At 47.7% G+C, this 19,413-nt stretch overlaps 1 protein-coding gene across 2 annotated transcripts in view; it reads left to right on the top strand.

Annotated features, from left to right (window-relative positions):
- Positions 1 to 18,271, top strand: part of CLMN (calmin) — a 135,906-nt gene extending 117,635 nt beyond the window's left edge. Inside the window, exons 9-13 of one of the 2 annotated variants that reach the window (XM_007987732.3) lie at positions 463 to 2,088; positions 9,042 to 9,238; positions 11,194 to 11,254; positions 11,873 to 11,943; positions 14,476 to 18,271. In XM_007987732.3, the coding sequence (XP_007985923.3) occupies positions 463 to 2,088; positions 9,042 to 9,238; positions 11,194 to 11,254; positions 11,873 to 11,943; positions 14,476 to 14,644 (2,124 nt within the window). In that variant the 3' untranslated portion in view covers positions 14,645 to 18,271. Of the gene's footprint in view, positions 1 to 462; positions 2,089 to 9,041; positions 9,239 to 11,193; positions 11,255 to 11,872; positions 11,944 to 12,377; positions 14,384 to 14,475 lie in introns of those variants that run through there. The other variant, XM_037984458.2, reaches the window with a different exon arrangement.
- The last annotated feature ends 1,142 nt before the right edge of the window (positions 18,272 to 19,413 follow it).

Below are 19,413 nucleotides of genomic sequence, written 5' to 3'. Positions count from 1 at the left end.
ATGAAGAGAATTGCTTGTGTGTTTGGAGTCCTTCCACATTCACTCTCTCATACCAGTCCACACAATCAATAAAGATTTGGCTGACCTTTCCTTATCTCAGGTGGATTAGCTCTTCTCCAAAGCCACACCCAGACTAGGCAACATGGTCCTCAAGCGTGAAGTGGCTGACAGCCTCTGCTCACTTTAGAAGGGATTGTCCTTCTTTAGAGCTTGGTTTATTGAGATTCCTTACATCCATAGCTTTTATAAAAAACATGGTGTTTTATATTTTTTGTTTATCTGATGTTTTCATATTTCAGCAGGAACAACCATTTACCTCTTAGAACCCTTTGCATTGGTTTGAAGTGGCTTTTTCCATTTTTGTTTGTGTTTTGGGAAAGGTGGATATGGGTTGTACTTAAACCCTCTTCTTATTCATGTTGCTCTGTGTTTTTTTGTTGTTGTTATTCTTTTTTTTTGCAGGAAGATATTTTCAATTCAGATAAAGAAGTTCCTATTGAATCCACTTTTGTTCGCATCAAAGAAACTCCTTCTGAACAGGAGAGCAAAGTCTTCGTTCTGACTGAAAATGGGGAGCGTACCTACACTGTTAACCATGAAAGCAGCTACCCACCACCCTCCAAAGTCTTTGTCTGTGACAAGCCCGAGAGCATGAAGGAATTCCGCCTGGATGGTGTTTCCAGCCATGCACTGTCAGACAGCTCCACCAAGTTTATGCACCAGATCATTGACCAGGTTCTGCAAGGGGGCCCAGGCAAGACCAGCGACATCAGTGAGCCATCTCCAGAATCCTCCATTTTATCATCCAGAAAGGAGAGCGGGAGGTCCAACTCTTTGCCAATCAAGAAAACAGTTCACTTTGAGACTGACACCTACAGGGATCCTTCCTGCAGTAAGAACCTGTCCCTTTGCTTTGAAGGGAGCCCGAGAGTGGCAAAGGAATCATTGAGGCAGGATGGACATGTCTTGGCAGTTGAGGTTGCTGCGGAGAAGGAACAGAAACAGGAGTCCTTGAAGATTCCAGAATCCTCCTCTGACAAGGTCCCTGGTGACATTTTTTTGGTGGAGGGCACGGTCAATAATTCTCAGTCTTCCTCCTATAATGGCGCTTTAGAGAGTACAGCCCGCCACGATGAAGAGAGTCACTCTCTTTCACTCCCAGGAGAAGATACTGTGATGGCCGATTCCTTCGAGATCAAGGTTAACCTGATGACCGTAGAAGCTTTAGAGGAGGGAGACTATTTTGAAGCCATCCCATTAAAAGCCTCGAAATTTAACAGCGACCTAGTAGATTTTGCTTCTACCAGCCAGGCTTTCAACGAAGTTCCTTCACCTCATGAGACAAAACCTGACGAGGATGCTGAGGCTTTTGAGAATCATGCTGAAAAACGAGGTAAAAGGAGTACTAAATCTGCTCACAAAAAGAAAGATTCTCCAGAGCCTCAAGTTAAGACGGACAAACATGAACCTCACCAGGACTCCGGAGAAGAAGCTGAAGGCTCTCCTTCAGCCCCAGAAGACACGCCAACCAATAAAAAGCCAGAGGTGCATGAAAAGGCCAAGAGAAAGTCCACCCGTCCTCATGATGAGGAAGAGGGAGAAGACGATGACCTCCAGGGTGTGGGCGAGGAATTATCTTCCAGCCCCCCAAGCAGCCGTGTCAGCTTGGAGACCCTTGGGAGTCACAGCGAAGAAGGCCTGGATTTCAAGCCCTCCCCACCCCTCTCAAAGGTTTCCGTCATTCCCCACGACCTCTTCTATTTCCCACACTATGAGGTTCCCCTGGCTGCAGTTTTGGAGGCTTATGCAGAAGACCCAGAGGATCTAAAAAACGAAGAAATGGATCTCGAAGAGCCAGAGGTCTATATGTCAGACCTGGACTCCAGGGAGGAGGAGGCCGATGGCTCTCAGAGCAGCTCCAGTTCCTCGGTGCCAGGCGAGAGCCTCCCCAGTGCCAGTGACCAGGTGCTGTGTCTCAGCAGGGGTGGTGCGGGTACCACACCAGCCTCGGAACCCGCTCCTCTGGCCCCCCATGAGGACCACCAGCAAAGGGAAACCAAAGAGAATGACCCCATGGACAGCCATCAGGTACTCAACCGTGGGATTTGGGAACCCTGGGTACTGCCTGGGAAACTTGACAGTTCTTGGTCTGAAGCTCAGCTTCTTGCTCCATAAAATAGCGATGAGGGGGCTTCCCTCGGGACTCCCATGGTGCAGAATTCAAAGAGGCACCCACTGTGAGGCTCGGGCAAATGCAGGGTTGGCACCCGAGAGTGGGCACCTCCTGAAATCCTGCATATGGGCACTTCAATGGCTTTCCCCTAGTCCTGGCCCTACGCACAGGGATGCTCTGAGGATCAAGTGAGGTCACCTCTGAGGGTCCAGCAGAGGAGGAGCAGAAATGATTTCAAAAGCAGTCATTGTCGCAGGGCAAGGGTTGGAAAACTAACCGTTGTGTACTATTCTCAGTACCTGGGCGGTGGGATCAGAAGAGCGCATCTCCCTTATCCTGTTTACACACCCATTTCTAACACAGAAACCAAAGATTAGTGCCCAACAGGCAAAAGTCCTTTAAAAATCAAGAAAGCTCACCACCACTGATCATTAGAGAAATGCAAATCAAAACCACAATGAGATTCCATCTGACACCAGTAAGAATGGCGATTATGTCAGGAAACAATAGGTGCTGGCGAGGCTGTGGAGAAATAGGAATGCTTTTACACCATTGGTGGGATTGTAAATTAGTTCAACCATTGTGGAAAACAGTGTGGTGATTCCTCAATCTGATTTCAGAACCAGAAATACCATTTGACCCAGCAATCCCATTACGAGGTATATGCCCAAAGGAATATCAGTCATTCTGCTCTAAAGACATATATGCACACATACGTTTGTTGCAGCACTATTTACAATAGCAAAGACATGGAACCAACCCAAATGCCCATCGGTGATAGACTGGATAAAGAAAACGTGATATATATATACACCATGGAATACTATGCAGCCATAAAAAAGAATGAGTTCTTGCCCTTTGCAGGGACATGGATGAAGCTGGAAGGCATCATTTTCAGCAAACTAACACAGGAACAGAAAATCAAACACTGCATGTTCTCACTCATAAGTGGGAACTGGACAATGAGAACACATGGACACAGGGAGGGGAACAACATACAATGTCAGGGAGTGGGAGGCTAGGGGAGGGAGAGCATTAGGACAAATACCTAATGCGTGTGGGCCTTAAAACCTAGATGACGGGTTGATGGGTGCAGCAAACCACCATGACACGTGTATATCTATGTAACAAACCTGCACACTCCGCACATGTATCCCAGAACTTAAAGTAAAATTTAAAAATAACAAAAAGGAAAAAAAGCCAATAAAGGAAGAAACAAACTAACAAAAAGTCCTTTAAAACTCAAGGTTGGAGTCAGCCTTCATGACCCCATTGCCCATGTACTGAGAACAGTGTACTAACAGTCGGGTACTGCAGCCAAGGGAACCTCATAGTGCGGGAAATAGAAGAGGTTGTGGGGAATGATGGAAGCCTTTGAGAGGGGTGGGGAGGGCTTGAAATCCAGGCCTTCGGCCGGGCGCGGTGGCTCAATCCTGTAATCCCAGCACTTTGGGAGGCTGAGACGGGCGGATCACGAGGTCAGGAGATCGAGACCATCCTGGCTAACACGGTGAAACCCCGTCTCTACTAAAAAGTACAAAAAAACTAGCCGGGGCGAGGTGGCGGGCGCCTGTAGTCCCAGCTACTTGGGAGGCTGAGGCAGGAGAATGGCGTAAACCCGGGAGGTGGAGCTTGCAGTGAGCTGAGATCCGGCCACTGCACTCCAGCCTAGGCAACAGAGCGAGATTCTGTCTCAAAAAAAAAAAAAAAAAAAATCCAGGCCTTCTTCACTGTGACTCCCAAGGGTCTCCAAGTTGACATGGCTGCTTGGGGGGTTGGAAGATAATTACCCCAAGCTTCAGTATCATGCAATGTACCTACATAACAAACTGGCACATGTATCCCCCAAATCTAAAATAACAATTGAAAAACACATATATATATATATAAAATTTTTTATTATACTTTAAGTTCTGGGATACATGTGCAGAACATGCAGGTTTGTTACATAGGTATATGTGCGCCATGGTGGTTTGCTGCATCCATCAACCCATCATCTACATTAGGTATTTCTCCTAATGCTATCCCGCCCCTAGCCCTCCACCCCCACAGTCCCCTGTGTGTGATGTTCTCTCATAACTTACCACTAACATAGGCATTAGAAAGTTTAAAAAAAAAATTGTCATCATAGCTAACATCTAGCATGCGCTTAGTAAACGCTAACCTGTTCTTCTGCAGTAACTTAGGAGAAACAGAAGAAGCCCTCATGTTTGACTCCAGTTTTGATTTTTTAAAGGACTTTGCCTCATGGGCACTAATCTTTGGTTTCTGTGGTTTGAAATGGGTATGTAAGTAGGATAAGGGGACATGCACTCTTCTGAGCTTGAGCAGCTGGTCACATTCTTATCTGCCACTTGTGTGCCCACTTCATCTGGCCCAGCAGCTCACAAAGGGCCACAGGAGTGATCAGTGAAGGGGGGTGCCTGGGCCTGGCCTGATGGGGAGGCTCCTCCTGCAGATGCCACGTTAGTAAGTGCTTCTCCCTGCTGTAGCACTCGGGGATCCAGGAGGTGAGTCCGAAACCGCATTGGCCATGCCCTGCTGGGTACAGTACACACAGGGCATCCAGGGCAAGAGAGCCATGGAGGAGAAGGGCCTGGGCTCAGCCTCTCCAGCCCCTCCATGAGCTCACCTGCTTACTCATCCAACCCCGTGGAAAGCGACGCATCTGGCACTGCCGGGAAGATAAAAGAAAGAAGGAAAATCCTGCCTTCAGTGTCTGATGTGGGAGACAGAGTCCCCTGTAACTGTACTATGAGAGAATGTGGCCTCAGCCGTAAGAGATGGGCCCAGCAAAGGGATTCAGGGGTTCAACAGAAAGAGGCTCCCACCCAGATCTTGAAAGGCTGCATGGGGGTTTTGGGGACCCTAGAACTGGGGAGGGAGTTCTGGGTGGAGGGACTAAGGGTAGAAGTCCCCTAAGTACACAAGCCAGGTGGGAAAGTGACCAGCTATTTCAGATTGCATTGGCTCTACCTCTATCTGAGACCCTTCCCCAGTCTCTCACTGTCCCTCCTCCCGAGCTCAGCTTGCAGAAGGATGACTGTAAAACACAGGTCCCATCTTATCACTTCCTGACTCCTGCTCCAGGATCAATTCTAAAGTTCTTAGTATGAACTCCAAGACTCTTCCCTCTCTAACTAGCCACCCACCCCTCTTTGTCTCCCTCCCCTCCAGCCAAGCCAGCATCCTCCCAGACCCCCAGACATCCAGGCTCTCCTCTGCCTCCAGGTGTCATTGGGCTGGTCCCACCATCTGGGCAAGCAGTTATTCACCCTTCAAAGCCAATGCAAATGGCACCTCCTCCCCGAAGCGCTCCCACCTCCTCCCCAGGCAGGGCCATTGCTCCCTCCCTATAGCTGGTCACATTTTTGACAGTGTCTCCTTGAGTGCTTACCTGACTTCCATGGGCTTTGTTTTTCTCTCCCGTGAGAGAGTGGACATTTGTGTATTGATCTTTGGATGCTAGAGACCAGCACAGTGCCTGACAGGGCCTGCCAATGGAGGGGACAAAGTTTATTACACGATGGTTTCGGGGGCATACAGCAATTGGAAGGTAAATGAAATACTGAGACACATGACAAAGCTCTGGCTCGTCAGAGCCCAGTGAGAGGCCCAAAGGACTGGGGCTGCTTGAAGGATTGAGAGAGCCTTGCATCCTGCAGGAGCTACAGAAAAAAGTTGGGTTCAAGTAGCCTTTTTAAAGTTTAAAAGTTTATTGATAGTTGAGTAGTTGGGGTGAATGAGTGGGGTAGAAGCCCTAGAAGATTCGTTGAGCCAATAAAGAGAATAAGGGAAATTAGTCTAAGGGATCAGGTTCATCCTAAAAGACACTTAGGATTTTAGCTAGGCCGGAAGTCAGGGGCTGGTTTTATTCAGTTTGCCAAATCTGAGCAATGAGGAGTGGCTGCCTAAGCCCTAGGAGAAGCAGCATCCTAAGGCCAAGAGCCACACGGGCAGGGCTGCGCACTCTGTGTTTGCCAACCATGGAATGGACGGGAAGAGGAGTGGATGGCTCTGCAGGTGCCAGGGACCACGCCTGCCATCTTCCCCTTCTTCCCCCAGGGAGAGGAACCCAGTCCCCCACTCGCTCCCACGGCCTCCTGTGTGCTGAATTCTCTGAAGTCAGCCCCGCCGCCATGCAGGTGCTTCCTGCAGGAGGCCATGAAAATCCAGCAGGGCTGGAAATATCCTCCAGTGAGATCTGGCCTTGTTGTCCGCAGATTGAGGAGCAACACAGCTGAGACCACAATCTGTTATGGCCAGAAAGCTCTTGCAGGACAAAAGAAAGAGGACTGAGTGGGTGGTGGGGAGAGCCTGAGTTGCATCTCAGCCCCTCTGTTCTTTAAAATGCTAGGTGCAGTGGCTCACGCCTGTAATCCCAGCACTTTGGGAGGCCGAGGTGAGTGGATCACAAGGTCAGAAGATAGAGACCATCCAGGCTAACACAGTGAAACCCCGTCTCTACTAAAAATACAAAAAATTAGCCAAGTGTGGTGGCACGTGCCTGTAGTCCCGGCTGCTCCGGAGGTTGAGGCAGGAGAATCACTTGAACCCGGGAGGCGAAGGTTGTTGTGAGCCAAGACCGCACCATTGTACTCCAGCCTGGGTGACAGAGCTAGACTCTGTCTCAAAAAAATAAATAAATAAATAAACTAAAATGATTAATTAGCGGCTTGCATCCTCCCTCCTGGCCTATTGGATGTGGCCTGTGAAAATACAAATATGGCGTTTTTTCTCGATTGCCAAAAGCAGAGGGTGCATGTGTCCAGCACTTGTGATTGAAAGAGCCCTGGGTTGCAATGGTAGAATCAGGAGATCTAGATTTGATCTCCATCTTACATGGATCTCACTCTTGGTGAGAGCGTGGGCAGATGAGCTCCCTTGGGTATTATGTGGGAATGAAATCAACACCGTCTGCCTCACGTGGCTGCAGTCTGCTGCCTCCCCTCCCCAGGAAGTACTGCCCACTGATCCCAAGCCCACCTTGCAATTTGCTCCCAAGTGGATTCCTTGCCTCAATCCGTGTGGGTGAGCGTAGGGAGAGGGTACAACCCATTTGATGAGGAGCCCAAGGTGAGGTCTGGGAGTCTTACCTTCTGGCAGACAAGGAGATGGGATGGAGTATTTCTCTGATACCTTGCCTTCCTTTTAAAACAAAAAAAAAAAAAAAAAAAAAAAAGAGGCTGGGAGCAGTGGCTCACTCCTATAATCCCTGTACTTTGGGAGGCCGAAGTGGGTGGATCACCTGAGGTCAAGAGTTCGAGACCAACCTGGCCAACATGGAGAAACCCTGTCTCTACTAAAAATACAAAAATTAGCCAGGCATGGTGGCAGGTGCCTGTAATCCCAGTTACTTGAAAGACTGAGGCAGAAAAATCACTTAAACCCAGGAGGCAGAGGTTGCAGTGAGCCGAGATCACGCCACTGCATGCCAGCCTAGGAGACAAGAGCAAGACTCCATCTCAAAAAAAAAAAAGATATTTTCCTAGCCAAAGGGACTAGAAAATGGCAATTTTTTCTTCTGGTCTTGAAAAAATACATAAGCCCTCTGCTTGTTTCACCTTTCAGAAATGGTGGCATTTGACCATTGATGAGGGCAGCCTGTGAGACTATCATTTCAGTTTGCTAAGCGCAGCTTTTCATTCCTGCATGGAGCTTTGTTCTCCTGGGACACAGTGGCCTGGCCACTCTAATGCTCTTATTCTGACACCTGTTGAACAGGTTCTTCCAGCCCCTGAAAGAATTCTTGAGAGGTGGCTCCAACAATGACCATGCTCCTGCATTTCACTCGGAGCCTTGCTGACAGGTTTCAGAGTGCCTGGTGCAGACAGAGGTCAAAGAATCCTCATTACCAGATACATGCTAGATATGTTGCACTACCATCCAAAAGTGTTGCACTTCACCTTTGGCCAAAGGCACAGTGAAGATGGCATCCTGAAAACACTACACTTGCCTGTGTGCCTCTCCAAACCTATAGGCCACCTTTGCACCCTTTGGCCCACCTAGCTTCCAGGATTTATTCCTTTGTTTAAATGGATAATGATTGTGAAGGATTCAGCCACTGCTCACTGTAAGAGCCCTTCTCTTCCTCTTTCTTCCTTCCTTCTTTCCTTTTCTCTCTCTCTCTTTCTTTCTTTCTTTCTTTCTTTCTGTCTGTCTGTCTTTCTTTCTCTTTTCTTTCCTCTCTCTTCTCTCCTTTTTTCTATCCTTCTTTATTTTTTTCTTTCTTTTTCTTCTCCTTTCTTTCTTCTTCCTCTTCCTTCTTCCTCCTTCTTCTTCTTCATCCTCCGCCTCCTTCTTTTCTTCTTCCTTCTTCTTCACAGGGTCTCACTCTGTCACCCAGGTTGGAGTGCAGTGGCATGATCTCAGCTCACTGCAACCTCTGCCTCCCAGACCCAAGCAGTCCTCCCACCTCGGCCTCCCAAGTAGTTGGGACCACAGGCACCACCACACACAACTAATTAGAGACATGATTTATAGGAAATCCTATGGAATCGGGGGACGTGGTTAATAATTATCGTACCCATTTCACCAACAAATAAACTGAGGCTCAAAAAGATAACATCAGTCACTCAGGGTCGCAGAGCTGACTCAGCCAGGATTTGAAATCAGATCTTGCTGACTCTAGAATCTGTATTGTTTTAACTCCATCAATTTGTAGAATTTGAATTCTGTACCGGGGCGGGAGTTGGGGTGGACTTGTCTCTCATGCAGGCTGTGCCGCAGGGGATTCATGAGAAGGACCAGGGAACAGTCAGAATTGGAAGGGACGCCCTGGCTGGGCCTGAGCAGAGCACTGCTGGGTGGTGTCACCTACTTTACACTGCAGTATGACATACTGACTTGGATTTGGTTGTTCTTTCAGTCCCAGGAATCCCCAAACCCGGAAAACATAGCAAACCCCCTAGAAGGAAATGTAACGAAAGAATCAATCAGTAGTAAAAAAAAGGAAAAAAGGAAACATGTGGACCACGTAGAAAGTTCACTATTTGTAGCACCTGGAAGTATTCAATCCTCAGATGACCTAGAAGAAGACACTAGCGACCACTGCATTCCTTCCAGGTATTTTATTTATCTCTTTTCACCCTTAAGGTGGAGCCGGAGAGTTACAGAGTCATTTGCAGTTTCGGATTTGATGGGGTGGGAGGTGCAGGCATGGGATTGGACAGCAAGGGAAACACAGCTTCATGTACAGTCCTCATTCTCTACACCTGGGTTCCCCCACCCACCCTCACCATTACCAGACCTCATGAGGATCAAAATGGGAAGGATGGGAAGCTTGCCTTCTCTCCTCACTCTTCAAACCTTTCAGTGGAAGCTGGCAGTGAGCAGTGGATGGCTGAACCATAGGTAGGCGCTGGGGTGAACGCGGTAGACTTGGAGCCTCTGTTGGCTGCCTTCTGGCCCCCAGACAACTGCCGTTGAGCAAACTTCACTTTATAAGCATCAAGCATATCCACCTTTCCACAAAGGAGATCTTTAACGTCTGGCACGTGGAAGCTGGACATCTTACTAACCTTATGGCTTCTTCCACAATTCCCTTTCCAAGGAAGTAGGGATGCTTGATCTAGCTTGGGAGAAGTAGGGAGCAGGGAGGATAATGAGATTTAACTGATCTACAGGAATCTCATAGCACGCCTCTGCTCTGTCACTCCAAGGCCACCAGATGAGCCAGATTTGTCCCTGGGAAAATGTGTAACTGCTGAAAATCAGAAGACCCTGGTCTCTTCCCTCTCTCATCATCACAATAGTCAGTCAGTGTTTATCAAGCCCTTACTGTGTCCAGGCACTTCACGCTCATTTTCTCATTCATTCTCATGTTTGGTGGGACTGTGCCTCATATGGCAGACAAAGAAGGTCTGGGGCCAGGTAACTTTCCCAGCTTAGGAGATGGCAGAGCTAGGGAGTCTTGGACTCAGATGTGTCCCACTCCACAGTCCACATTCTTTTTGTGCCCCCTTGTTGCCTGTGATGATGTGAGTAATGCAAACTGCAACAGAACATCATTGAGATATGCATTTGGGGAGGGGCAGGGAGAAGCCCATACAGACAGAGCCAGAGGAGTTGCTGGCAGGTGCCTGGCTTTCCACCTCCCTCTGCCTTGCTTCTGTGCCTGGACCTTGGGGAAACAGAGGCAGGGGAAGGAGGGCCAAGGCACAACAGAAGGCTGCTGCCCATTTGGCCTTTGACTCCCAGCGTGCCTGTCCTTGCCCCTGGGTGTGACTGTCTAGCAGTCATCTATGATCTTCACATGTCGCTGGGCTCTGCTGTCAGTGCTGGTGAACGCTTTGGACAAACAGCCCAGGGGATCTGCCCAACTGCTCAGCTTCTCCCTAAACAGGTTAATTCTCAAAGAATCCTTGAGCAGCCACTATGCAATGGAGTCTGCTAGGCCTGGGGACTTCAGGAGAGGGAGAAAGAGGTCAGCCACAGGGATTGAAGGCAGGGCTCCATCCTTCAAGGAAATATGACATCACCCTCCATTCCGCGAGGACTGGGTGGAACATGAAAAGTGCGAGGCAAGCGTTCCCACTTGCACATTCTGGACCTCAGAGGCAGGTAGGGAGAGTCGGGGCAGCCTGGTCTAGGCCCAGGTCTGACTAATTGGGACCTCAGACGCAGGTAGAGAGAGTCGGGGCAGCCTGGTCTAGGCCCAGGTCTGACTAATTACAGAGAACCTCTGGTGAGTCCCAACACATCGGGATGCTTGGGTTACTTACTGATCCAGATGCTATGATTTTTAAGAATATGTGGCTTGCTTTCTATTTAAAATCCTGACTTCGTGTTTTCTTGTAGATGAGGGCCCAATGTGTGTGTCACTAATATCCATCCTATTCGTAAGCACTCTCCAACCCAAGGAGGGGTATTAGATAAAATCTCTCATTTTTGTCCCTGGGTGTGAGGTCGTCACTCTTGCCCAGATCCATATGTGGAAGCCCCAGGATGGGGGTGACTGTACAACTGAGCCATGAAGAGCTCCAGGTGGTACCAATTGAAAACGTGTGTTTGTTTTTCAGGACTAGTCACAGTGACTCCAGCATTTACATTCAACGACATACTAATAGGTCTTCGGAATCGGTTAGTATGTGAATTTCTTCTTTTTCCGCATGGCCCCTGCTAATCAATTCCTTTCCATCCTTCCTCCTCCCCAGCCCAGAGCTTTGAAATTACTGACGTGCAACAGCTATACTTTTGGATAGAAGACAAGCAAATTGAAACCTTGTCATTAAGCACAGTCCAATCGGATGTCCGGTTTGGGCGATAAGGGATGTAAATAAAGTGATGATTTTAAAGCCCAAAGGCCTCTTTGTTACAAAAACGCATCCAAAATGCCCCGCCTGGACCCCCGCTGCACACACACCCAGAAAGATCACATTCAAAGACTGAGGTGCAACATGAGCGGAGGTCCGATGGACACTCTCACATGCTTAGTACCAGATGTGTTAGAACCCGGAGCAGCACACCCCAATTCGGGTTCCGGGTGGGGACTCTCTTGCTCACAAGGGAGGGGCTTGGGGGAGGAAGTAGAGGAATGTATATTGTGTAGTGCTTTGATTTTGGATCTAGATGCTGACAGTATTGAGAAATGCACGGCATGCTCGGCTTTGTGTGTTTAAAATCGTTTTATTTTCTGTTTCAGAGATTTCATCTTTACTAATTGGGTTGCGGGGGTTTTGTTTATAAATTTCACTGTAGGATCATTTTAGCTTTGTTCAGTTGAGGAACGCAGCAGATCTGGATGACAGAAGAAACCGAATGTTAACCAGGTTGGTGGCTTTACTTCAGGTTTTGTGGGGGTTGTAATAAAATGTTTTTCCATTCTGCAGCCTGCCTTACAGGGGTGGTTCTTCTCCCACTGCTTTGTTGATAACAGTATGAATAATTTGGGATAATGCAAGGAAATAACTATTCCAGAGAAAATGATGTAAACTGAATATGAGTAGAAAGGAAAAGTAGATATTAATTAACACTGATGGGCAGGGCCCGGTTCTGAAAATGAGTCAGTTTAAAGACGGGTCTGGGTTCTGAGCCTGCAGCTTTGTTTACATGAGTGGTGTACGGTATAGGGTGGTTTAGTGGTATAGGTAGTTAGCAAAGGGAGGGCCAGGCAGGAGAAGAGGTGGTGGTCTTGTGAGGCTATGTGTCCCCCCCCGCAATGCTGTAGTCCCTGACGCCTGTCTGTTCACTGTCGCCACTGCAGGTACAATACTCAGAAGCTCACTGAGCTGATTTTACAGTTTTATGGCATCAGAGCAGACATGAAGAGGGAAAGCAAACATGCCAGGAAGTCTATGAAAGTATTTCTTGCTGTCGGAGAACTGCTGGCCTAGCCTAATGTTGCTGAATTGCTGGAAACTTGCCCATTTAAAACATAGGGAACCAGAAAAACTTCTCAAACTCTTACAATTCTGAGACATCCCCATTCCTGTTGAAGTCATAGAACTGCTTTATGTTTCTATTTTTAAAAAGTTTTATTTACTCACCACAGATTTGAATTGGCTTGGAAGGATTTAGATTACTGGAATCGGAAGCCTCTGTCTGAATATTACCTAACACCCAAGAGTGTGGTCCTTAGAACCCCATCCCTCTGGCTGCTAAAAAAGAAGCAAGACAGCTCCTTTCCCCTGCCATGAAATGGAAATACTAATTCAAGTTTTCAACTAGGCTGGACGTGCTCATAGGAAAATAATCCTTTTTGCTCTTATGAGATAGAAATGTTGAAAATAGAACCTATAAAGTTGAGAAATGCAGGCATGTTTTCAGTTTTCTACATTGAGCATTTATTACCTTTATAATAAAAAATATGGTTTAGGCTGCATGTGGTGGCTCATGCCTGTAATCCCAGCACTTTGGAGGCAAGGAGGGAGGACTGCTTGAGGCCAGGAGTTTGAGACCAGTCTGGGCAACACAGAGAAACCCTGTCTCTATAAAAAGTATGTAGTTTAAATTCTTTCTGTGGACAGCTTTTTAAAAAATACCATCATGTGGGTATTTATCATTCAGTATGTAGATGGCGGCAGATGTTTAATCCCACCCTGCCCCTCACTCCTGCTATCAGGAGACAGTACTGGGACAAGTGGTTTTAGCCTCTCATAATCTCCATTACATGGCACGAAACCCCCTAAGAAGCTTACACTGCAGGCTTCTCTACATGCAGCTCCAAGCAGAGGCCCCAGCCCCAGCTCATGGTCCCTACCTCACCCTTTCCTCTGGAAACTCAGGTCTGGGGTGGGTTTCCGCCATCTTCTGTGCTTCACTATTACCCGCCGGGCAAAACCTTCTGGGCTTCCCTATTGTCCACCAGGCAAAACCAAACTGGCATTTTAACACTACCGCCTATAAAATAAAAGCAGGAAGGTAAATCTGACTAAAATCAAATCTAGTAATTATTTTATTTTATTTATTTATTTATTTATTTATTTATTTTTGAGACGGAGTTTTGCTCTTTTTGCCCAGGTTGGAGTGTAATGGCACAATCTCAGCTCACTGCAACCTCCGCCTCCCGGGTTCAAGCGATTCTCCTGCCTCAGCCTCCCAAGTAGTTGGGATTACAGGCATGCACCACCATGCCTGGCTAATTTTGTTTTTTTTTTTTTTTAGTAGAGACGGGGTTTCTCCATGTTGGTCAGGCTGGTCTTGAACTCCCGACCTCAGGTGATCCACCCGCCTCGGCCTCCCAAAGTGCTGGGGTTACAGGCGTGAGCCACCGTGCCCGGCCCCTAGTAATTATTTTAAAAGTAATATTCCAAAGCCAAAACAAAACTGTGGGGAATGGGAGAGGTCTTTGTTTGTTTCTTTCCGATAGATGATTTAAAATGATCTGCTATCAGGGATGCTTCATCCCTTAGATGACCTATGGGGTCCCCTCCGTTACTAACAAACAGCAGCGAACCATCAGTATCTAACTCCATGCCACTCTCTGAGAGCACTGTGGCATCAAGAAAGGTGTCCCAGGAGACCTGGCCTAGGTGCCAGCTCTGTCGCCAAGTAATCCTGTGGCCTTGGGCAAGTCACTCCACCCGAAAGCCTCAGTGTGTCCATCTGCAGAATGGCGCTGCTAGCTCCTCCCACCTGATGTTATGGAGATGAACAGAGTGTGTGCAAAAGCTCGAGGGGCTTCCTTGTCGGCCCAACCCACTGGCTTGGGTCAGCACACACAGTGTGGGGCCTACCTGGACCTGGTGCTGGGGAGCCTTCAGGTCGTCAGGCAGGGAGTGGGGGCTGGGGAGAGACTGGGTGGGGTCCACTCTGCTGGGAACCTGCTTGGTAACTGCCTTTCCTCTGTGTTCCTTCTGTAGGACGGCCAACAGCTCAGGAGAAGCCATGTCACTGGGGAGCCACAGCCCGCAGAGCGACTCTCTGACACAGCTTGTCCAGCAGCCGGATATGATGTATTTTATTCTCTTCCTGTGGCTCCTGGTGTACTGCTTGCTGCTGTTCCCACAACTGGATGTTAACAGACTCTGATACGTGTGTCTGGATAATAAAAAAGACAGGACCCTGACCGGGGCGGGGTACTTCATTTTATTTTGGGTTCTGGGTGGGGCACTTCTACAGACAGTTGAGGACCTCCGAGGAAACTTAGATGCCCTTTCTCACTATTGTGGTTTTTGTGTGTGTTTTTTTTTTTTTCCAGGTTTCCTTTTTTTTCTGGACGACGTGAGCATGCTTTTTTCTTTGGCTGTGTACTCAAAACTCAGGCATGCAGCTGGATCCATAGGTGGGGTTTTGTCCTTGTGTGCCTTGCTGGGTCGGATAGGAAGCATCATTAGTGATCATTAGCCTGCCTGGATCTTAGCGCACCCCACATGCAGGTTCACATCCTAGATGAACTAGGATTCAGATGAAGGGCTGCTTGATGAGAAAGAGGGTGGGCGCCCAGGCAGAGCCTCAGCTGGGAAGAAAGCTACCACATTTTCCTCCAAGCATGGATGTTTGAGAGAAGGTACTGGGGTCCATGCACCTGTCACAGTCCGGTAACTGGTTGCATTCACTGGGGGAAATCTGAGCAGCCAGCTCTGTGCAAGCACATCCGGGAATGACAGAATCCAGGGAGCAAGGTGAAAGCTGTGTTGAGAGCCACAGTGTGCTCTTTTTCACTCTGGTTTTTTGTTGTTGTTGTTGTTGTTTTGTTTGTTTGAGAGGAGATGCATTTGAAATTCAGTTTTCCATTGATTGGATTCAGATAGAGCCATGATTTTCAAACCAGATCCTCAAGGCCCAGCAGGGCCCTGTAAAAGCCATGAGGAGTGGCTGGGCTGGAATCAGCTCCCACCGGTGCTGGAGCTGGGTGGTGCGGCAACTTCCTACCCGCCAAAGCTTTGGTGCACACCTCCCTCAGAATGCACGTCTTGGCACGGGCATCCTTTGTGGTCACTTGTAATGAGTTTCTTGAAGAGGCTTTCTGGACAGTACTCTGGGAGCAGACCAGCACAGGAGGTTTGTGAAAGAAGATAGGCATCTCTAGCACCCCTGCCCCCCGTCTTCTTCAGCCCCGGGCTCTCTCCACTCTCTCCTTCCTGCCAAGACTCCGGTCTGTGGCGAGTCTCTGCATCAGTTCCTCCTCCCCTTGCTCTCCCGTTCAGAAAGCACGTACCAGGCTACCCTTATAAAATCACGAACGAGTCAGGAAGGGACTCAGAGAGCATCTTGTCTAGCTGAACCCAGGGAGACAGAGCAGCGTGACCAAGATCATGCAGCCAACCAGGGGCAGACTTGCGGTGAGCACATGGGCACCTGATGTCCCCTTGTAGGAAACTTCCACCGGGCACCCCCATGTCCTGAGAAAAAGATAAAATGACTATATTAAAATGTCCACATTCAAACAAAACCAAAAATTTTAGACCAACCATCGACATTTGTTTTGTTCTTGTATTTTTCCCATGAGGAAGTCTTATTCACCTTCAAGCTCATCCCCGATTCCTTCTGAAATACCCTGGACGGCTGCAACAGCTTGTCATTTGACATACTAGCGTCGTCCTTACTCCGGGAATCGCGTTTCTTTCTTTGCTAGCCAAGGACTTGCTCATTTCAAGCAGTGGGTTTCAAGTTCACAGAATTCCAGCATGGCCAGAAGAATTTACATAGCACATCTGAGTCGATGACAGCCCAAATCTGGCCTCTAAACCAGTCTGATTATAGTCTGTCTCCCCTCCTGAAAGAATTTCAGCCTTCCAAGCAGAAGGCTGTTGGGAGCTTGGAGTGATTCCATCTGGAAAGCCAAGAGCCCCGTGGAAAATGAGCTAATTAATGAGCTCCCTGGCATCAATGAAAGTGTAAAGGTACAGATAATAAAGATTATGTGTGTGATAGTTTATAACCCTGGGCACCATGCAGTCCTCGCCTAAATTAGATGCTCAAAGAGCCCGGGAAGAGCCGACCAAAATGTGAATCATTTCATTTTATGGGTCTAGACCTTGTTCAGAAAAACCTCTGCAGGATTCTTTTCTCACCTATTACAACTTGTAATATTGTTTAAAACATCCACTGGCAAGATGCCTATAGTCGTTTGGTTCAGGTTGGCAGTCAACTGATTTTTTGAAAAGGAAAAAGAAATCTCATTTGAGTATGGGCTTCTATGGAAGAAGCTGGATATAGAAAATGGATGTGGAAGTCTGCAGGACAAACAACCCCACTGCTTGTAATTTTTTTTTTTAATTTAAAAGAAATGCAATAAGGCTTTTAACAAAAACTAGCAGTCCCCTAAGTCTCGCTGCTTAGAAGTAACCACTTTCACCTCTCTTATGTTTGCATTTCTACATAACGTGCTTACGCTTATGTTTTAATTAATTTAGAAACACCTACTGGCTTGCTATCACAGTAGATGAGGATTTCACTCTTACCATACCGTATTTTGGTTTTCCAGTATAGCTAGATCACATCATTTCGTACATTTCTATTAGGTGTTGACATTACCTGGAGCACTTAAGGATTGTTGACTCCCAAGCCCAGCAGTGTGTTATGGTTACATGTCCTTTCTCCTCCAAATGTCCCCCTTAATTTGTTATTCTCTCTCTTTACTTTTCTTTCTTTTTTTTTCTTTTCTTTTTTTTTTTTTTTTTTTTTTTTTTGGTGTGGCACATTAATAACTTCCTGAGGAAGAGAACATGGGAAGTAAATATGGTTGTAAATATTTTGAGATTTTTGTACGACTTAAAATGTCTGTATTCTGCCCTTAACAGAAATGTGGCTGAGCATAGAATGACAGGTGGAAAATAATACCCTCTCCTAACCCCTCCCAAGGGTGCTGGTTGAGGTTTCTGATGCCATTCTGAGTCCCATACCTTTACATGTGACTTAGGTTTTTTATCCACCCTCCCTGGAAACATTTAAGATCTCTTTATTCTTGGTGTTCTGAACTGTCATGATGGTGTCATATCCTGGGTGTTAAACCTTGTGCTGGGGCTTCATGGGAAATTTCTTAAAGTTTATTGTGATTACTTACATTTTTTTCTTTCTGGACCACCTATTATTTCAATGTTGGACCCTCACCCTACCCCCAGGCTGATGCTGTAATATTTTTATCTTTTCTGTTTTTCATCTGTTTCCGATCTGCTTTCAGGAAGAATTATTCATTTTTATCTTCCCAATCTGAAGGTTGTATTGAATTTTTATTTTCCAAATTAACAAAACCTTTGGTCATTATCCTGTCTCTGTTTTATAGTGTCCCTTTCTTGATGCGTGAATGCAGATTTTGTCTCTCTGTGGACGTTAATGATTGTGTTTTGAGGGGAAGGTCTTTTTCTGCTCCTGTGTTGCCCTCATTTCCTCTGAGTTCCCTTTATTTTGGTTGATCTCAGTCTCTGTCTTTCACGTCGTAAATTTTTCTCAAGTATCTGGTGGTCCTGTGGATCTGTTCATGTTTAAGAGTGAGGGATCCTGGCTGGGCGCAGTGGCTCACGCCTGTAATCTCAGCACTTTGGGAGGCCGAGATGGGCGGATCATGAGGTCAGGAGATTGAGACCTTCCTGGCTAATACGGTGAAACCCTGTCTCTTTTTTTTTTTTTTTTTTTTTGAGACAGAGTCTCGCTCTGTTGCCCAGGCTGGAGTGCAGTGGCCGGATCTCAGCTCACTGCAAGCTCCGCCTCCCGGGTTTACGCCATTCTCCTGCCTCAGCCTCCCGAGTAGCTGGGACTACAGGCGCCCGCCACCTCGCCCGGCTAGTTTTTTGTATTTTTTAGTAGAGATGGGGTTTCACCGTGTTAGCCAGGATGGTCTTGATCTCCTGACCTCGTGATCCGCCCGTCTCGGCCTCCCAAAGTGCTGGGATTACAGGCTTGAGCCACCGCGCCCGGCCAGCCTGTCTCTATTAAAAATACCAAAAAATTAGCCGGGCGTGCTGGCGGGCGCCTATAGTCCCAGCTACCCAGGAGACTGAGGCAGGACAATGGGGTGAAGCCGGGAGGCAGAGCTTGCAGTGAGCCAAGATGGCGCCATTGCACTACAGACTGGGCGACTGAGTGAGACTCTGTCTCAAAAAAAAAAAAAAAAAAAAAAAAAGTAGTGAGGGGCATCCAAAAGCTGATTGGAAGCTGTGTGTGCCAGCTGGTGAGCTTTTCCACTAGGGTCACCAGGTGGGCACCTGGACTCATCATTGGAGAACGCTGCATGTCAATATTTGCACATGTTTTCTCTGGCGCTCATTCTGTTTCTTTAGAGATGTTCCCACTACTCTCCTTTCTGGGAAACAGGGCCATACACAGGGCTGTTTTTAGCCTATACTGAACCCTCATGTTGTTTCAAAAACAGTGTCCCATCTGGGCAGAAGCCCCCATGAGCGCTTGGCTTGACTGGCAGAGGACACCTTTTGCCCGTTCCTCCAGACATACCCAGCCCTGAGCTTGGACAATGCTTGAAGAACAATGAAAGGGCTAGATTTTAACTCCTGATTGCCCCCTTTAGCCAGGTGCCTCTGTGCAGTGCACAAACTGTAGGACCATATCCAGAGACCCTGGTCTATACTCAGTGTGCCCGAGTTCTGACCGCTGAGCAGGCAGCCTCATCACTCGTGAATATTTAGACTTTCATTGAGTTGCTTCCACCTTTGCTGTGTCTGGTGTCCCAGAGTTGGCGCTGCTCTGATTTCTCCATGGAGTAGGAGCACAGTGGTCATCTGGCTGCATGGGAAGGACAGGGGACCTCTGAGCCAACAAATGCCCTGGTCTTCAGCCCCTTGTCTCACCCCATCCCTCCCATTCCAATCCCCAAGCCTCTCCTGGCAGCCACAGGGCATCTC

The sequence above is a fragment of the Chlorocebus sabaeus genome, chromosome 24, assembly GCF_047675955.1.
Source record: "Chlorocebus sabaeus isolate Y175 chromosome 24, mChlSab1.0.hap1, whole genome shotgun sequence".
In the NCBI taxonomy this organism is placed as follows: domain Eukaryota; kingdom Metazoa; phylum Chordata; class Mammalia; order Primates; family Cercopithecidae; genus Chlorocebus; species Chlorocebus sabaeus.
Note: the sequence above shows the minus strand (reverse complement) of the source record. Positions and strands in the feature narration are given on the sequence as shown.